Here is a 19,163-nt window from a genome sequence, read left to right on the forward strand (position 1 = left end):
GACTGGAGGAGGCTTGGTCTCCAGTCCAACTCGGTACTCTTATTTATAGTGTAGTGTAGATGCTAGATGGAGTTGCTACACCGTAGGTCATGCAAGAAAACAGAAATGGCACACGTTGCTATTCTGCCACACCACCGAAAGTCCAGATCATGTCCAAACGACAACAACGTATGGGAGTTGAATAAATTCAAACTGTATATTTTCCTCATACCAGCATTCTACCCAAAACTTTAGGAATTCCTTGATAGTTGGTATAAATTCGTAAGCCGGGTCGGATGATACGCTTTAAAAATGTACAAATTTTTTCCGTCTTTCATTTTTTATGTCGCAAAGTTGAAACCCAGAGATGACTTAACTGTAAGTTGTAAAAAAAATCATTTCAAATTCAGGTTTTAGGTTTGTCCTAAGTCAAACTTCCTCTAGTCTGACCAAGTTTGTAAATATATATATATATATATATCCATAAAAACAAGTATATATGTATGAAAATATACTTTATGATGAATCTAATGAAACTGGATTACTGTTGTGGATTTTGTTATATTTTATATAAACTTGGTCAAACTTAAAAAAGTTTGGCTTAGGGCAAACATAAAACTTCAAATATTTTGAAACGGAGGCAATAAATACACCCTGCAGGCCTGCACACATCGCTACTTCAAGCACACACTAACACACCACTTAGTAATACTACAACCCTAGAGCTTCAAGATCCTTTATGTATCCACATCAATGTTATATTTTTCTCAATACTGGTTTTTTCCGGGCTGGACGTTCATATGAGGGAGTACACGTCTTCTTCAAGCAAGACGTTGGAATCAACTACCTCCAAACTCCATCACATCTATTGCACACCAACCATGAAATCTCACTCTTATTCCATGCACGCTATTGACCTTTGATTTTTCAACTATTACAAGTGGCCAGTCGCCACGCATACCCTTGAGAGACTTGCAAAATTTCCACGTCTTACAAGTGTACAGTTGGGTGGACCGAACTCATTATCGTTTTTCAATCCACGTGATCTGCATCAAGACTTCCATGCATGCATGTTTGGCAGTATTAATCCTGACATTGTCAAGTCACTAACAATACGTACGTGGTGAGTGGTGATACATCTAGAAAATTCTGATTAGTCTAGATAGGCCGCGGCTTTGACTAACAGTTTTTTTTTTGACAGGTAAACTTTATTTCTCATATAATCGCGAGGTCATTTACATAAGGTGAGAAATAACGTCCGGGGATTGTATTTTCCCAAACCTCAGAGGATTTACTAGAATGAGATAATTTTGCTATGCAATCAGCTACGGTATTAGCTTCAAGGGAGCATTTCATTACTTCGTATTGGGAGAAGTCCAGCCCCAGTTCCTTGCACTCCAGCAAGATAGCTGATTCCTGGCCTAGGAATTCCTCCGGATTTAGAGCTACAACTGCGTTTGAACTGTCCGACTCAATGAGTAAGTTGTTAAAGCCGATATTACCTGCTAAGTAGAACCCATTCCGAATAGTTGTTATCTCCGCCGCATCCACCGAAGCAACAGGAGGTAAAAACCACGAGCCGCTGCAATAAAATCACCATGATTGTCCCGAGCCACTGCTCCTGTGGCTCCAGTCATGTTCTCCGAGCAAACGGATGCATCCACATCTACCTTTACCATTCCTCTATTTGGTTTGTGCCACATATGATCACATTACACCACCGGTTGGTTTGGTGTTAGTGAATGGGTAAAGTTCGTCGCTAGAACCTTTATAGAAACTGCAGTTTGGTCCGACGCCCGAACATCCTTACCCTTGACAATTTGGTGTCGCTGCCACCAAATATACTAGCTCCCCACAGCCACCAGCTCCGCCATAGGCAGGGTACCTACAGAATCTTGTAGGCACATGAGTGCACTCATAGTGAATGAACCTTGCCGATCCTGTATTACTGATTTCTGAATTACTTCCTTCAGCCCTAGCAGGGCCTCATATTCCAGTCACAGGACAGTGCCAGATCTGCCGTATATAGGTTTTGAAGATACCCAACATTGACTAAACAGTTGACAAATCCCTTATAATCTGAACTTCGTATGTATTTTATTATCGCTACTAGCTGATGTCACTAGTAGAAAAAGGGCCTTTTGTCCCGGTTTTTGAGCCGAGACTAAAGGGTCGTTACTAATGCCCTAACCCTTTAGTCCCGGTTCTTACACGAACCGGGACAGAAGGTCCTCCACGTGGCCGCTGCGGCTAGCCCAGGACGGGGGGCCTTTGGTCCCGGTTGGTGACATCAACCGGGACCAACAGGCATCCACGCGTCAGCATCTGGCTGGAGCTGAGGTTTTTGTTTTTTTTAAAGGGGCTGATTTAGGGGTTTTGGGGTTAATTTAGGTTGTTATTAGGTAGCTATTAGAGAGAAGTGTCCTCTCTTATATCTCCGTGCTTGGTTTACCAACGCTACATACTGCTATGCCTAAACATGGCTTAGATTGGAGTGAAGGCAACATGTGGTGCATGTCGAAAGTAATACTAATCCTAACTTGATCAAGTTTGGATTGTACTACTTTCGACATGCATCACATGCATGTTGCCTTCACTTCAATCCAATCCATGTTCATTTCACCCGCTGATATATAATAACAAGTCCTACTAATCATCATCATACAACTTCTACTCGTTATTAATAACCAGTCATACGATCATCATCCTCATAGTCATCGAACCAACCCTACTTAATTGTTCTTAGCACATGATCATCAGTATTAGGTAGGACCGAAATACCCTCTTTAAGGTAAAATAGCATAAAACAATATAGACCCTGACTCTCCATTATGGAGAATGGAGATCATCCTGTCTCCAATTCTTGCGCTTCGCTTCCTTTTGCTTCCAAGAACCTCCTTGTGACTGTCCATACATTTTTTCCATTCTTTGATTTGCATGTCTCCACTTCTTTTAGAAATCCGGTATGGACAGTTGAGATTCGTAGGATGACCTGGTTGTATGTTCAAAACATCAAGCCTACCATTCTGATACATCAAATGAGGCACACAATCCTCTGGGATTATCTGTTGAAAAACATAGTAATAACTTCATAGTTAGCAATGATGTACTAGTTTTAGAAGTATGCAAAAGATGCACGGATGTCGTAATAGTAAGAAATCTTACCAGGGTATCTCCATAGTAGTTACCGTAGTTCAACACGTGCACTAGTGGGATGTATTGACCATAGTGTGGGGGAGTTTAACCATAGATATTGTAATTCTCAAGATCAGTACAAAATCCGACCAGATGAGTTTTCTCCTTATAAGTTAACTCAGAGCCATCGGTGTAGTAGGTTCTGTCTACCATGTTCCGCACATTGTTTGAACAATCAAAATAAGCTGTCAATGAAAATAAGCTGTCAACTATTTTGAAATGAACAATATAAATTAGCTAATAACTATGTTTGAGAAACTCACATAGCGGTAGAATTGGAGGCGTATCAACACGGACCCAAATGTCCATATTGTCTTGCTCGATGTCAAGATCACCAAGATCCATGGTGACAAGCATACCCTCATCAAAACCATACATCTTGCAAAAAGCTTCCCAATTTTTGCAACCAAAATGGGTTACGCTCTCAGAATTATACAGATTTACTTCAAAATCTATATCATGATGGGTCCTTAGGTGAATTTTCTTTGTTTCCATACTTTCATGGTCTTCAAAACCCATCCTCTCCAAGACGTAGCGTCTTACATGGCATGGGATAACTAGCCGAATTGTAAAAGATGAAAAGTACACGTTGAAATAGTTGAAGTCGTGCTTAATTATGAAAAAATAACACTTGTCGTCATTGCGTACCGTTTCAACATCGAAGGTCTCCTCCATCTTAATACTGAAGCGCCGATCTTCGTCCAGGTGAGGCCTGTCGCACTGACCTCGGTCGTCGTGGCACCAGTCGCACTCCGGGAGACTTTCGTCGTCCGAGTATTAAACGTCTATAATTAAATATATGTACTAAAAATCTAAGTTAGATCATTATTATTCATCACGGGTTGACTGTCGGTTTGTCGAGTCTTTTCTTGAAAACTCTCAGCTCACGTGGTGTATACATTCGACCGTTGGTGATGGTCGCTCCTCCATTTTTTCCCGAGTGCATTACACCAAAATGTCTAGCACACGGGAACAAAGGAGAAGCGACCCCCATGACAACAGTCGGAATTCTTCGTCCTCTCATATATATATGGTGGAACTCTCCCTCACTGATTCCTCTCTGACATTTGCGACCGTCGGTGATGGTATGGTAGCTCCTCCTTTCGTTCTCGAGTGCATTACACCAAATTGTCTAGCACACGGGAACGAAGGAGAAGCTACCCCCACAACAACAGTCGGGATTCTTCGTCCTCTCATATATGGTGGAGACTCGACAGACTTACAGTCAACCCGAAATATTGTTTAATTATCTTTCTAAAAGAGGATTTGGCTAGTCTCACCTCGATGTCGGAGGGGGCGGTGACGGGGACGACGGCGGGGATGATGGAGGGGCCGGGGGCTCCTAGATTTCTGCGAAAACAAAAACCCTATAAGCTATCAACTAATCATATGCATACGCCTTGCATAGTGCTCTCCAATTTTAGCATTCAAAGTAGGAGTAGTTTTCCACTTTGAGCATTCAATAAGAAAAATCAAATCATAAAATAAAGTAGTATTCAAATTAGGATGCATTCAATTATAAGCAAAACTACATCATCTCCATGCGTCCGTACATCGTTGAATATTATCACTAATACACCTCGAATACTATCATACATATAGCATCGCTAGTACAGCTAGAACAGTAGCGCCCGACGGGTATCGGCGCGGGCGGTGGACACCCAAAGGGACGGAACCATCACAGGATCATAGCTCCAGTGAGATCCCTGAAGAACCTGCCAGGTATTGTCGAACCTGCCCTCCAACGCAACCATGTAGCGACGGATGTGCTGGTCCTCCTCGCTGACACGGTGACGTACCACCTCCGCGGTGTCCGGAAGCCTCGGCACCGTCACTGGCCCACGCGACAGCCACCAAACAAGGATCGGGTCAACGACGGGCTGGCTCCTCACCAACCTACGCCCGCCGGAAGGTAGCACCTCCCAAAACCAGCCCGGCGGAGCCCAGTCCCGGACATGGCCCCTCTGATCAAGCCGGCCTCCTCCGCCGAGTCGACGACGAGGATGCGGGATAGGCATCGTCGACGTCGATGCGGGATTAATTGCTTGAACTAAAAAAATAAACTAGTTCTATTAATTTTCTTGCTAAAATAAAGTAGTTCAACTAGTTCAACTACTAAGCACTTACTATAAATAAATAAAATAAAGTAGTTCTTACTAAAAATAAACTACTTCTATATATAGTAAAATAAAGTAGTTTTATTAAATCAACTAGTTCAACTACTAATTAAGCACTTACGATAAATAAAATAAAGTAGTAATTACTAAAATAAACTACTTCTATAGTAAAATAAAGTAGTTTTATTAAATCAACTAGTTCAACTACTAAGCACTTACTAAAAATAGACTTGTTTAACTAGTTCTATTATATTTAACTAGTTCAACACAATTTTTTCTAAATATGCACATATATATACATAAATTGACAAAAACATATCTAATTCAACTAATCTAAAATACATGGAAAAACATCTAATTCAACTAATCTAACTAATTTTATTAAACACTTACTAGTATATATACATGGAAAAAATACATATACAAAAAAAATGAAAAAAAGGATTCAGGGCGGCGGCAGCTCACAGCGGGGCCGGCCAGCTAGGGCGACAGCGGGGGCGGCGACGGCGACGGTGCGGGCGGCCGATGGCGTCGGCGTGCAGAGGATCCGGGCAGGCGCGCGGAGCAGGGCACGGGCGACGGCGACGGCGTTGGCGGCTGACGGCGACGGCGTGGGCGGCGGACGGCGTCGGCGTGAGCTCCGGGGCGGGGGCGGCGGACGGCGACGGCGTCGGCGTGGGCTCCGGGGCGGGGCGACGGCGACGGCATCTGGCAGCCTGGCGGCATCCTCTCCGCGCACGTCGTCGGGGGCGAACTGCAAGATGCAAACCAAAATTTTCACAAGTGTGCCTTATATACATGAAGCTTTAGTCCCGGTTCTTGTCACGGACCGATACCAATGCCACCCTTTAGTCCCGGTTGGTGTCACCAACGGGGACCAAAGGCCTCTTTTCAGCAGCCCAAAGGGCGGGAAGCGGCGGCCTTTGGTCCCGGTTGGTGGCACCAACCAGGGCGGGAAGCGGTGCGGTGGGATGTGTAGTCCCACCTCGCTAGCCGAGGAGCGGCAGGACCTGTTTATAAGCCCTGCCCCGCCATCTCCATTGAACTCCTCTGAACTGCAGGCCTCTGGGCCTAATCTTGCACTGCTATGCCTGTGGGCCTGCTGGGCCTTCTACGGGCCTGAATCCTGGCCCATGGATGGGTTTCTAGTCGTATTCAGGCCGTGGTGGCCTAGTAGGTGGCATTTTTTTATTTTTTCCCCACTTTTTGTTTTCTTTTTTGCTTTATTTATTTTATTTTGTTTCTACTTACAACAAAATACTTATTTATTTTATTTTATTTTGTTTCTAATTACTTATTTATTTTACTTTATGATAATTCTTTTTGCTATTAAAGTTTCTATAAAAAAAAGTTCTTTATGAAAATTCTTTTTGCTTTTAATGATTTTGAACACAAAATACTTCGATAATTTTAGTTGCATCAATTTTATATGATTTTAGTTTCAATAATACTAGAGGTTTCTTATAATGCTTTGAACAGAAAATACTTTGTTAATTTTAGTTTCATAAATTTTATTAAAGTTTATTTTATTTTGTTTCTACTTATATATTTTAATAAAGTTTATATTATTTTGTTTCTAATTACTTATTTATTTTATTGTTATTTTTCATGCACCATTTTTCATGCATTACTAATTATTTTGAGCTATAAGACCCTAAAATTGAAAAGCATTTGAAATGAACTCTGAAAAGGTTGAAAGTTGGCATGCTATCATCATTTCATCCACATAGCATGTGCAAGAAAGTTGAGAGGGTCCCGGCAAAAACTGGATGCACTTCGTGTACAAAACGGACAATCTCTTTCAAAGTATCAGGATTTCATACGAAAACTCGTCTGTTACAAAGAGATTTCATTTTTTTAAACTTATTTAAACTCCTGACTTTTTGTGTGTTCAAAATGCACCATTCAAAGCCACATCATCATTTTTCAATCCTTTCCGACTTCATTTGTTATTTTTCATGCATTTACTAATTATTTTGAGCTATAAGACCCTAAAATTAAAAAGCATTTCAAATGAACTCTGAAAAGGTTGAAAGTTGGCATGGTATCATCATTTCATCCACATAGCATGTGCAAGAAAGTTGAGAGGGTCCCGGCAAAAACTGGATGCACTTCGTGTACAAAATGGACAATCTCTTTCGAAGTATCAGGGTTTCGGACGAAAACTCGTCTGTTACAAAGGGATTTCATTTTTTTTAACTTATTTGAACTCCTGACTTTTTGTGTGTTCAAAATGAACCATTCAAAGCAGAGACTGATTTTGAATGGTGCATATTCAACACACAAAAAGTCTGTAAAGATCACCAACCCCAACATAATAAAATGAGCATAGATGCGCCTATAGAGAAAATTCAACCTAAATTCATAATAAATTTCTATGAATTGCAGAGAAACTCACTATGAATTTAGATCAAATTCCCTATATAAGGGCATCTATTTTCATTTTGAGAGGAGCTCAACAAGGCAGAGAGGGACGGGCTTATAAACCGGTGTGAGCGCCCTTCGGTTGGCGAGGCGGGACTAAACTCTGGCCGCAACGAGGACCAACCCTTTAGTCCCGGTTTGTGGCACAAACCGGGACTAATGGTCATGGGCCAGGGGCAGGCGCATTGGTCCCGGTTCGTGCGTTGAACCGGGACCAACATGTCCAGACGAACCGGGACCAGTGGCCCACGTGGTCCGACCGGCCCCCTGGGCTCACGAACCAGGACTAATGCACCCCATGGGTCCCGGTTCGTGCGGAACCGGGACTAATGGGCTGGCCAGGCCCGAACGAAAGCCCTGTTTTCTACTAGTGTGTACATCAAATAATCTGTTTCCCATAAAGAAGTTTTCATTCTTTTTTCCTTTTTATTAAAAAGGAGGGTAATAACTCCATGCCTGTGTATCGATCATACTTGCATCCATCTAATTGCCTTGGAATCATCGGTGAAAAGAAAAAAAGAAAATGTCGTACTCGCCAGATTAGATCAACCGCAACAAAGAATATAAATCATACTTGTGCATAAATAATTATATTCCTAAACCGTCAGTCAAATTGGTTGAACATAGCTACAACTATGTCCAAATGGTTGCACCTAGCTACCAAAAAAACATGTGCTTTTACATGTTGTGCATTTATTGGCTGAAATATTGCATATTTTGGTACAAACTTATAGAAAAGAATCATGCATGTTCACCTACCAAAATGGGCCTGAAAGATTGGGACGTAAATGGCTCCAGGAGCCAATAATTTCAGTTGCATAAAGCGATAGATCTGTACCTAAAACGACAAAGTGGTGTTTCTCCACTCTGCAAGCCTCGATCTTCTCCATCCTTTCGAGGATCCGATCAAAACACTCGTCAAATATCTGATCCAAATGACTGTTTAAAACGTCCATGCTATTGTTCGAGGTGGGTAGCACGTTGAGCTGGTTCATGGCAGGATTTTTTTCGTGGTCAGAATTTCTGGTAATCGGCCGGTCGTCAGAAATTTGGGTGACCCCCGAAAAAATTGATAGCATTCGAAATAAATGTTTTTTTTTCTTTTGAACGACTGAATAATGCCAAATATGTTGCATATGCATGTATCTTTATTTTTAAAGGGGAGTAAGCGGTCGTGAAGGTAGGTTTGATGTTTGCATGTTCGTCTGTTGTCCGTCTCATCCCAAAACCACATTCTGCATTAACTTAATCAAATAAAATCAAATTAGGTCGACATGATTGGTGTTCAACCACTAGAATAGTTGCAATGCACTGGTATTAGCTAGTTATTGACATAACAATAGCGCGTGTGGCCCATTATTCTTTTCAAAGCATTACTTAATAAATTATTGTTCATGGTGCGGTTGCATCGGGTCGAGCTGGAGACCTCATGAAGGTAACTAGGCCTGCTGCCAACTAGAGCTGAGAGCATTTCGTGTACAAATGGGTTAAATATAATGTATTTTGACGCCAATTTTTTTGATTCAAACTCCATTTGAAATTTTTTGGTGAAAAAAGTCTAGAGTTCTCAAGGGTTTTCAGAAACACAATTTTGTGGACCCTCCCCAAAAAATCTATCTATCTATCTATACCTTCTATACTAATTACGGACTCCCCAGAAATTCCCACATTAATCAGAAATTAGGAGCCGTTAATCTTATGATGGTACCGAGTTATAACGGTGTCGATTAATCCTTATAATACTGGAAAAAAAACAAGTGAAAAAACTAAGACGTATCTCTCCAACGCAAAAAAAAACTCTCACGTAAAAATCTCTCCCAAAAAAAAACACTCACGTAAAAATCTCTCCCAATCTCTCACGCATCTCCTCTCCAATGGGAAAAAACCCATATACGTATCTCTCTCACACAACTCAATTCTTTCAATCTCTCACGTATCTCCATCTAAAAAAACAATCGCTCCCGTATCTATCTCAAACTCTCACAGGAAAATCTCCCAGCTCCATCCGTATTGCACATGGGTTCCCATGGCTCCTCTCGATGTGGTCCTAAAAGTGCGAGCTCCATTGATATTGAATTCAAGGTCGATTGTGCAGCGGCCTATGGCGCAGGGCGAGACAGAAGGGACGATCTGCTACATGGCTGCAGATTTCTCAGGTAGCCAAGCCTCATCTATCTGTACTAGAAACAAATCCGTCTATAGGGTGTGATCAGGATTGAAGTCGCTAGATCTTCCATTTTCGTCACTCAATATATTTGGATGATCATATCAGTGGTGTTCCCAGTGGACATGATTTGGTTTCTTTACTAATATGATGAGATTAATTTCAGTCATAGATATTCATGCCGTGATGTTATGCATGTACGTTTGGAGGTCCTTTCTACATCATATGCTTCATCCTTAGGATCTGCTTCCTCTGTCCCTCCAAAAGAAAAAAACCACGATTGATTAAGGTGTGCAGCTTCTCCCAGTTCCAGAACCCTGCCATGGGATGGACGAACTTCCCCATCAAAAGCTCTGACATGGACGGAATAAACCTCCAGCTACGTTACTCCTCCCAGCACAACAGAATAAGTATTTGCAGTATGACCCTGTCCTTTTGGTAGTTCTAACTATCACTCTTTCATCTATTGTTGGATCTGCTCGCTATGTTGTATGAGGTATTGCGTGAACAAAATACCAATTGTGATGGTCCAGACAATCGAGACGTCCAACTGCAAGTATGTAAAGAAATGTAATTATCGGTTTTAAATCAGACCGTGCTACGCATATGATGCCTTATCCTTCACCGGCGAGGAGTCGTCCATGATGAGGTTGTTCAAGTCGCACATATATTTTCTTCTATGTTTGCTCTTTCCAGCGCGTCATTAATTTCTGACCCCTGTATAATACAGTTCAGCATATATGTGTGATGGATCGGACAAAGCTTTTCCTCTTGCTACCCTATGGACAAGGATCAACACACAATATGGTGAGTATCAATGCTTGATATGGTGCATGTTCGTACTTAATATTGGATAAGAAAATTACAATGTTTTGCTTTAGTAAGTCTGCTTTGATGATGAAATAACAAATTATCTGTAGAAGAATTTCTCGGATTGGAATTTTTTTTTAACAATGTATGCCTCCAACTATTAATGGTTGTAGAAAATCATGATTTTTATTTGCATTTGAACTACAAACTGTTGAAAATTTATGATTGGAATGACTGGGCGCTCTTAAAGTTCCCCTTTTAACTAAGCGATCATGGTTTGTTTGTTCAATAATCACAAAGTATTTTGACATGTAGTACGTACTGAGATAGAAGTACATTTGTGACCGAAGTCCATGATCGATGTAGTACATATACAGTATCTGCGAACCAACTTTTCAATTTATACATATTCCATGTGATTCATGTGCATGTAATAAAATTTCTTTAAATGTAAGGTTCATTGCTATTCAACTAAAGCTCATTCGATGTTGTGACTTTCTTCAACTTCCAAACCTATCAAGTTGTTGGTTTGCTTAATCCCCACTTATTGGTTCTATCATTGCCTGGTTTTTCAACTTGCATCATTCCACATGAATTTTCAAGCATATCAAATATCTGAGAATATTCTTCTTATTGTTTTAACTGAAATGAGTTAATTTACAGGAAAAATAGTTTCTATCGATAAAAACATATTAGCTTCGCACTCCATAGTTCATGTAATTTAATGTTTTCAGAGATGACTATAGTACATAAAAATGCTATTATTTTGAGATCGTAATGTATATAATACCAAGCATATACATATATAGAGTAGACCTGAGATAGTAAGTAATATATATTAGGCTACTCTATACGCTTTTGAAATAAGATAACAAATTTATTTCAAACTTCCTCAAACATATAAAGGGTAAAATCATATAAAGAGTTAATATCAAGTTATCCCAGCACATACTATTTTTGGGCGTCACCTATTAACTATTGTATTTCCATCCAACTAACTCCTTTGTGGAAATACATTCTCCTATGAATCCCCATCTGAAAATCCTTGATGACTTATTAGAATGAAAAATATTAGATGGCACGTCCCAATATAAATCTATACAACAAATCGCTTTATGTCATATAAATTATATGTAATATTAAATAACTAGGCGTGCAAATGCACGGGCTGGCGACTAGTATTGGTTAATGTTGGTGGTGGAATGGAGTTGGGGGAAAATATGGGGAATTTCTGGAGGTGGAGGGTTGTGCGCTAGCTCTAAATACCAAGTATTGGGGATCTCCTATGATGAGAAGGCACGTCCTGAACCCGGGTACATATGAACCCGCTTTTAAAAAAAGCATTTTAAACATGTTTTAGAGTGTCAAAAATTCAAAATAAAATTTCAGGCGTACATGTTCGCAAGATATGTGCTCGGCACGAAGTTTTGTGCAAAATGTCTTTTTAATTTGCCTTCGCAAAAAAAGACAAATTTCAGTGCTTCTAAATAGGGTTCCACGACACTTTTTTTGTCTTTTCTGCATAGGACCAAAAAAAGCGAAACTTTTGGTGCGCACAAAGAATGTGGAGTGTACACGTGTAACTTTTTTCAGAATTTTTTGACATTTAGAAATGTGTTTTCTGAAGTGGGTTCATATGTACCTAGATTCATGCAGCTATGTTTCCTCCTATGATCTCTTGAATAACACACGAATTACTTTCATAGACAAGGATATGGGTAACTAGATTACACGAGCAAGCAAAAAGGAGATTGGGAATCAAAGCCAAGGTGGGACAGAGTGCCGTCGTCGCTCCGTGATCCAAGCCCGAATGAGCTGATCCATGCCCTCCTTCCAGTACTTGTAGTCACCGGCTAGAAAAGTTTGGACGTTCAGCACATCCTTCTTATGATAGACCACGTCCCAACAGTGGTGATTAAAACAGGACGACGGGGTCGCTCGTCTTCAGCACCTCCATTGCCGCCCGGGGGTGGACACGATGACCATGGGCACTTCGTGAAGCCTCAGCAGTATGAGCGGCGGTACCGGCGCACCAGGAGAAGGAAATGCGCGGAGGTGTTGGAGGCTGCCAATGGTGGGAAGGTTCCATGGACATCAAGTAAGCTTGGCTCCCGTGTCTTACCACCTAGTAGAGCCGGCCTCACAAAGGGAATCAATGACAAGAGAATCGACGCTACTGCCACCAGACAGCAAGCTTCCGTCAGAGAGTTTGGTTCATCATGTCCATGGCGACTGGTCAGCTGCCAACCTTGGTCTCCGGTCCAACTACGTGCTGGACTGTTGTACTGTAGTATTTGTAACGCACTTCATCCGTTCTTGGAAGAGTGTACTTTAAACTCCTTCGGCTCGCTTCAGTGCTTGTAGTCGTCGCTAGATGGTCTACGGATCTGGATGTAACTTTTATTATTTCTAGTGTTCGTTGTACTAGCATGATTGAAGATGAGTAGATTGAAAGTTTTTCCCGCAAAAAAAAAACTTTATTGGAGGGCCAAACTATCTCAAAATTTGACCGGATTTGTGCAAAAATAAATCAATGCTTGTGAAACCAAATAGGTATATGACGAAAATATCATGAATCTAATGCTACTAATTTGATGGCATAAATGTTGATCTATTATTGTATAAATACGGTCAAACATAAAAAAATTGACTTTCCAAAAAAAAATTGAAAGTACACTCTTTTAAGGACCGAGGGAGTAGAGTAGATGGGGTTACTGTATTGAAGACAAGTCGTGCAAGAAAATAGAAACGACAACCACATACGGGTGCTGAATAATCCAACGCGTGTGTATTTTCGATTTTTCATCCTACCAATAGATATGTAACCCTCCGAATAGTCTTTGCTTTCTACCGTGTGTCGTTGTCCCTTGTTCTCGTTCTACCATGAGATCGGAGGCACAAGCTAGCCCTCTCGCTTTTCCACCAGAAATACAGGATTAAACTTTGCACACATGCATGACCCTCGACCAAAATGGTCCTGTAGCGCAACACACATACTTAATTAGTTAGTCTTGTGATAATCTTGGACCGATATTATTCGGGGGTCTTGTGACTATGCCACAAGCAAGGCCACTGTGAGTTGGTAAGCAGAAAGCACAGGACTTCGCTAGGGTTTTTTTTTTGAGCGACTAGCATGAGCTCTGCTTGTTTCATCATGATGAAAATTGACCAATTAAATAAGAAAATTGGCCGAAAATCGAATGACATGGCTAGTTTAGAATTCCATGTCTTCTTCAAGCAAGATGTTTATACGGAATCAACTACCTCCAAATTCCGTCACGTCTATGGCATGCCAACTGCAGAATTCCATGCGCATGCTTGGCATTTGATTTTTCAACCATTTCACCGTGAGTAATCTCTGACCAATCTTAATATCTGATGAACGTATGATGCTACGCTTACCCTTGCTTTCTGGTTCAAACAGTAGAAACGAAAAGCTCACACGCACGCGCGCGCGCGCGCACACACACACACAAATACAAATATAAATACAAATACGTGGTAACAAAAAAATGGAAATACCTCAAAATAAAAGAAATGATCTAGTTGCCATGAAGAAATCATGCTTTCATCAAGCGAAGGCAATCTTTTCTCTATTTTCTTTCTATCTCTCCCAACTCAACAAAACTCCCACGTGACACCACAAAGAGAAGTGTTTGAGTCACACCATCATTCCTCGTACGAGATTCAAAACTACCAGGTAACTAGTTCACAAGATATTGAAAACCTCAAACCACATGGAGAATCCACTATTCAGATACAAGAGCTATAGAAACATTTCTCATTAATGAACATATAGTTTGTGATTAGTCATAAGTAGTTTGCGTCACACCAAGATTAATTGCATTTTTCTTCCTTCGTGCAACTGGTCAATTGCTTTTTTAGGACCAAGACCAGACTATTAGTTCAGTTTAGTTTTGAACCGGCACTTTTGTAGTAGTCAACAATATGGTGCAGCAACGACTATTAAATGAGACCGGACAAATATAATTCTATAGACCTCATGCAACCACCTGCAAGTCAAGAAACCTCGGTGCATCTATAAAACGCCTGTCCTGCCCTACAAGTAGTTTTTCTCATGCATCCACCTCCAAACGGTTCATCCTATTTCCAATTCTTTTCAGCTTCAGTGCGGGTCTTGTCTCTGGTTAATTGTTGTAGGATTATAGCTACGCCTGGTTCAAGCACAAACAATTAGTACGTACGTAATCTCTCTCTCTCTCTCTCTCTCTCTCTCTCTCTCTCTCTCTCTCTCTCTCTCTCTCTCTCTCTCTCTCCCCCTCCCTCTCTCTCTCTCTCTCAGCAGTACATAACTTCTAAAAAACTTCCATTCTACATATGTTTTCCTTCATCCTCAGCTCAATCAATCAACTCATTTTTGTTAGCCAGGTTTGCATAAAGTTGAGCGCTGCATATGCATATGGGCATGGATGGGATCACAATACACACGGCAGCATGCTTTACCATAGCATTTTTGTTTCTCACCACAATCATCTCCGAGATCATTGCAAGAATCAGAACCATTCATCTTACGCGCAAAGGAAAGAGATCATCAATTACTCTGCGCCCGCCACAAGTTGTGAGTGGAGCTCCTCTAATGGCAGCCCTGTTCACACTTGTGACCCCCAAGAAGGGTTTACATGCTGCAATCCATGAACTACACATGAAGATGGGAAGTGTGTTCACAGTGAACCTTTTCGGGCTAAAGAAGGTGACCTTAATTAACATTATTTTGCAGATGGAACAAATCTTAAATTTAAGAGTATTCTCTGAGTTACAAACTCACGTACATGTGATCAATTTTTGAAGGTGACATTTTTGGTTGGGCCAGAGGTCACTCCTCATTTCTTCAAGGGATCGCCATCCGAGATCGACTTCGGGGATACAGCTAAGATCATTGTGCCCGTCCTCGGTCAAGGAGTTCTGTTTGGTGTGGACATGGCTACCAGGAATGAGCAGATCCGATTTTGTACCAAGGCGATACAGCCGGCGAGGTTGCGAAGAGATGTTCAGTCCATGGTTTGCGTAGTGGAGGTAATTTTACTTTTAGATAATAAAGATATATCTTTCCCGGCCTCTGCCTCAGGAGATGTACGCAACCTGATTAGGAACGCAAGTTCCTCTATTTTGATTGATATGCACCATTTAATTACTCCGCCTTATGATTATTAGTTGTTTGATTTATAAATCTTTTATTTTATTTAGAATAATGCTTGATATGGGAACTTTTGTATGTAGGACTACTTTGCGAAATGGGGACAAAGTGGTACGGTTGATTTAAAGCATGAGCTTGGCCACCTAATCGTGCTGATCGCAAACAGATGCTTGCTTGGCAATGAGATCAAAGGCAACAACATGGAAGAAGTGTCGAGACTCCTCCATGAACTATTTGAAAACAGCTTCCACATGATCAACTTATTCTTCCCGCACCTCCCAATTCCGCCGCACCGCCGACGCGACGAAGCGCGTGCAAGGCTGGGAGAAATACTCCACGAGATAGTCAGATCACGTAGAAGAATTAGCCCAGCCCGAGTCATGGACAGCAATGATGATGACGAAGGCGATGTGTTGCAGAGCTTCATAGACTCAAAATACAGTGATGGCCGATCCATGACAGAGAGCGAGATTGTTGGGCTACTCATTGCCATCTTGTTCGCCGGGCAGCACACGAGCTCAAGTACCAGCACCTGGACAGGAGCTTGCCTGCTAAGCAATCAAAAGTACATGACAGCTGCCATGAAAGAGCAGAAGAAAATCATTGAGCAAAATGGAGAACCCATAGACTACACCATCTTGTCAAAGATGGATGCCTTGCGTTGCTGTATCAAAGAGGCACTGAGGCTTTATTCTCCGACACCATTACTACTCCGTCATGCACACAAGAGCTTCACCGTGCAAACCAGGGATGGCATGGAATATGAGATCCCAGAAGGGCATGCTTTAGCATGCTCCATAGTGGTCAGCAACAAGATGCCTTACATTTATAAGAATCCTAATGTGTATGATCCGTGCCGGTTTAGCCTGGGGAGAGAGGAGGACAAAACCAGTGGCAAGTTTTCAGACATATCCTTTGGTGCTGGGAGGTATTCTTGCTTGGGGCAGGATTATGCTTTCATGCAAATCAAGGTGATATGGAGCTATTTGCTGAGGAACTTTGAGCTCGAGTTAATCTCTCCTTTCCCTGAGCTAGAGAATGACAAAATATTACCAGGACCTAGAGGAAAAGTGATGGTTGCTTACAGGAGAAGGTCAATAGTTAATTAGCACACATGCATATGAAGTATGAATTTCTAAGCTAACTGTGTGTTGGTGTGTCATTTTATATGTGGGAATTAATATATAGTAAATATGTGCTAGAAAAGGGAGAACAACTAGCATATGTGAAATACCTCGCCATTACCGTGGGTGTGTGAGTTAGAAATGTGGTCAGGTGTGTATATGTACATGTACAAGTTATGCTTATTCTGTAAACAAAAGTCGGTTTTTATTGCCCTCCTAATAAAAATATAATTATTACCCCAATATTTTTCAGCAATATAATACTCCATATGCTTTGGAATATGGGTATTAGGTTTGCAGGTAATCTACAGAGCAACTAGTTGGATCTGTACGTGGTCATTACTCAGCTGTGCGGAATCCAAGGAACATATAGCTTATGGGTGCAACAATTGGGAGACGATAGCACAAGATACCTATAACTAGTTTGGATGGGGGTCCAACAGGATAGGTGTATAGGCATCTTGTTCTTTTTTGTGCCGGTTGTGGCTTTGAGTTCTCCCTTTACTTTATCTCTTGATGAGTTTTTGTATCATACTATATACTTATTGGATCTTTTGGTTAATAAGATGGCTGCAGGCATCACTTTGATGCAGAGGCTGAGGATAATCCTCCTTTTCTAAAAAAGGTTTTGTTAAGACAAGATTTTGACAAACAATTAAACTTAACTACGTAACATATGTGATATAAAGCCATAACCACAAAAAAGTACTCTGAGAGGTAAATCCAATGACATCGAGTTCATGTTACATAAAAATATATATTATTAGAATCGTCCTAACAAAACCTTATATGCTGGGCGTTTTGAAACAGAAGGCGTAATGTTCAAAATTATATCCTAATTAAAGTTTCCCAGTGTTTCAGTTCTAATAACTTCCAGGTTATTAAAAAAAATTGCTAGCCCTTTAAGCTAGAACAGATTATGCAGCAGTAATCTTCAAGTGAGCCAAGAGTTGCATGCTGTAGCTGTGGCCCTGGCTGCATGCATGCGAGCCTTCCCGATAGAAAAAAAAAATCTGGTTCTACTTGAAGTTCCTCGGAACATTATCCCCAATATAAGCTTACATCATAGTATGACAAAGACACTGATGCAACAATCTTAAAACACATTTAGATGGAGCCTATATGAGTTGCACAATGTAGTTCTGGCCCTGGCTGCATGTTAGCCGTGGCAGTAATAGGACAATTTGCAGGCGGTTCTATGGGAACTTTCCCATAACATAATTCTTAGTCTAATCAAACATCACTTGACAGCAAGCCTTACTAACTTGAAGAACACTCACATGATATGATTTTATCAGTGGCTCTGTCAGTTATTTTGCATCATAGCAAAAGATTACACAAATATCAAAGCAGAGTTAGTAGCTAACGTGATGAGGACAGAACAGTTAAAAAAGGTATATATTCGTACATAATGTACTTGGGTGTTTGGAGGCTGTCGACTATATGATAAAGGGTTTCGCCCAGCTTTATATTATAAAGCAACAGCCGAGCATACAACCATCGAAACATCAGAAAAGAAACAAGAAGAAGAAGAAGAAGAAGAAGAAGAAGAAGGATACAAGATGGTACCGAACAACAGCAGTCCTGACTACACCTAGAACCAGCTAGGACACCGAGGACCTCGCCAACTCCAGGACATGCCGCCAATACCCTCATGCGAAAGGAACAGCCCGCCGTCGGAGGAAGAGCACGGCCGGCAACTCCCATACCGTTGCCCGACCATCCATCTCGACAAGCAGAAGAGCTCACCCCTGAACCCGGATGGACTGGGAGAGGATGGCAACACGGCCACCACGCCGACAAAGCCAGTTGAATTTAACTTTTAATGAACATCATCTCCACAACTGGGTTGGTCGAAACTGTCATGTTACTTGGAGTTGATCCATGATCCCAAAACACTATTCGCCACCGTGCACCAAACCCCAAAAACATAATTTTCTGTTTCCCAAGCTAATGCTCTTTCTGCTCCTTTTGCCCTGGAGGAAATAAAACTTGCCTTTTGGAGTATGAACGATGAGACCAGCCTGGGGCCAGATAGTTCCAGGTATGCTTTTTTCAAGGAAAATTATGATTTAGTCAAGTTGGTACGCCAGCCAAAGGATGAGCCTCAGCATGCCAGAGCTTTACGTCGGCGGATGCCGGCAAGGAACATGAGGACAAGCTGTGTTACGAAGCTTGAAAGGACCACTGCCCGG

General features: G+C 41.3%; 1 protein-coding gene across 1 annotated transcript; it reads left to right on the top strand.

Moving 5' to 3' along the window:
• Positions 1 to 15,081: 15,081 nt before the first annotated feature.
• LOC123048215 (obtusifoliol 14-alpha demethylase-like) lies at positions 15,082 to 18,576 on the top strand. The gene is made up of 6 exons (XM_044471363.1): positions 15,082 to 15,400; positions 15,499 to 15,723; positions 15,928 to 16,937; positions 17,545 to 17,593; positions 18,267 to 18,362; positions 18,400 to 18,576. The coding sequence occupies exons 1-6, from the start codon at positions 15,104 to 15,106 to the stop codon at positions 18,574 to 18,576; spliced, it is 1,854 nt and encodes a 617-aa protein (XP_044327298.1). The 5' UTR covers positions 15,082 to 15,103.
• Positions 18,577 to 19,163: the final 587 nt, after the last annotated feature.

Source organism: Triticum aestivum, chromosome 2D (genome assembly GCF_018294505.1).
Source record: "Triticum aestivum cultivar Chinese Spring chromosome 2D, IWGSC CS RefSeq v2.1, whole genome shotgun sequence".
In the NCBI taxonomy this organism is placed as follows: domain Eukaryota; kingdom Viridiplantae; phylum Streptophyta; class Magnoliopsida; order Poales; family Poaceae; genus Triticum; species Triticum aestivum.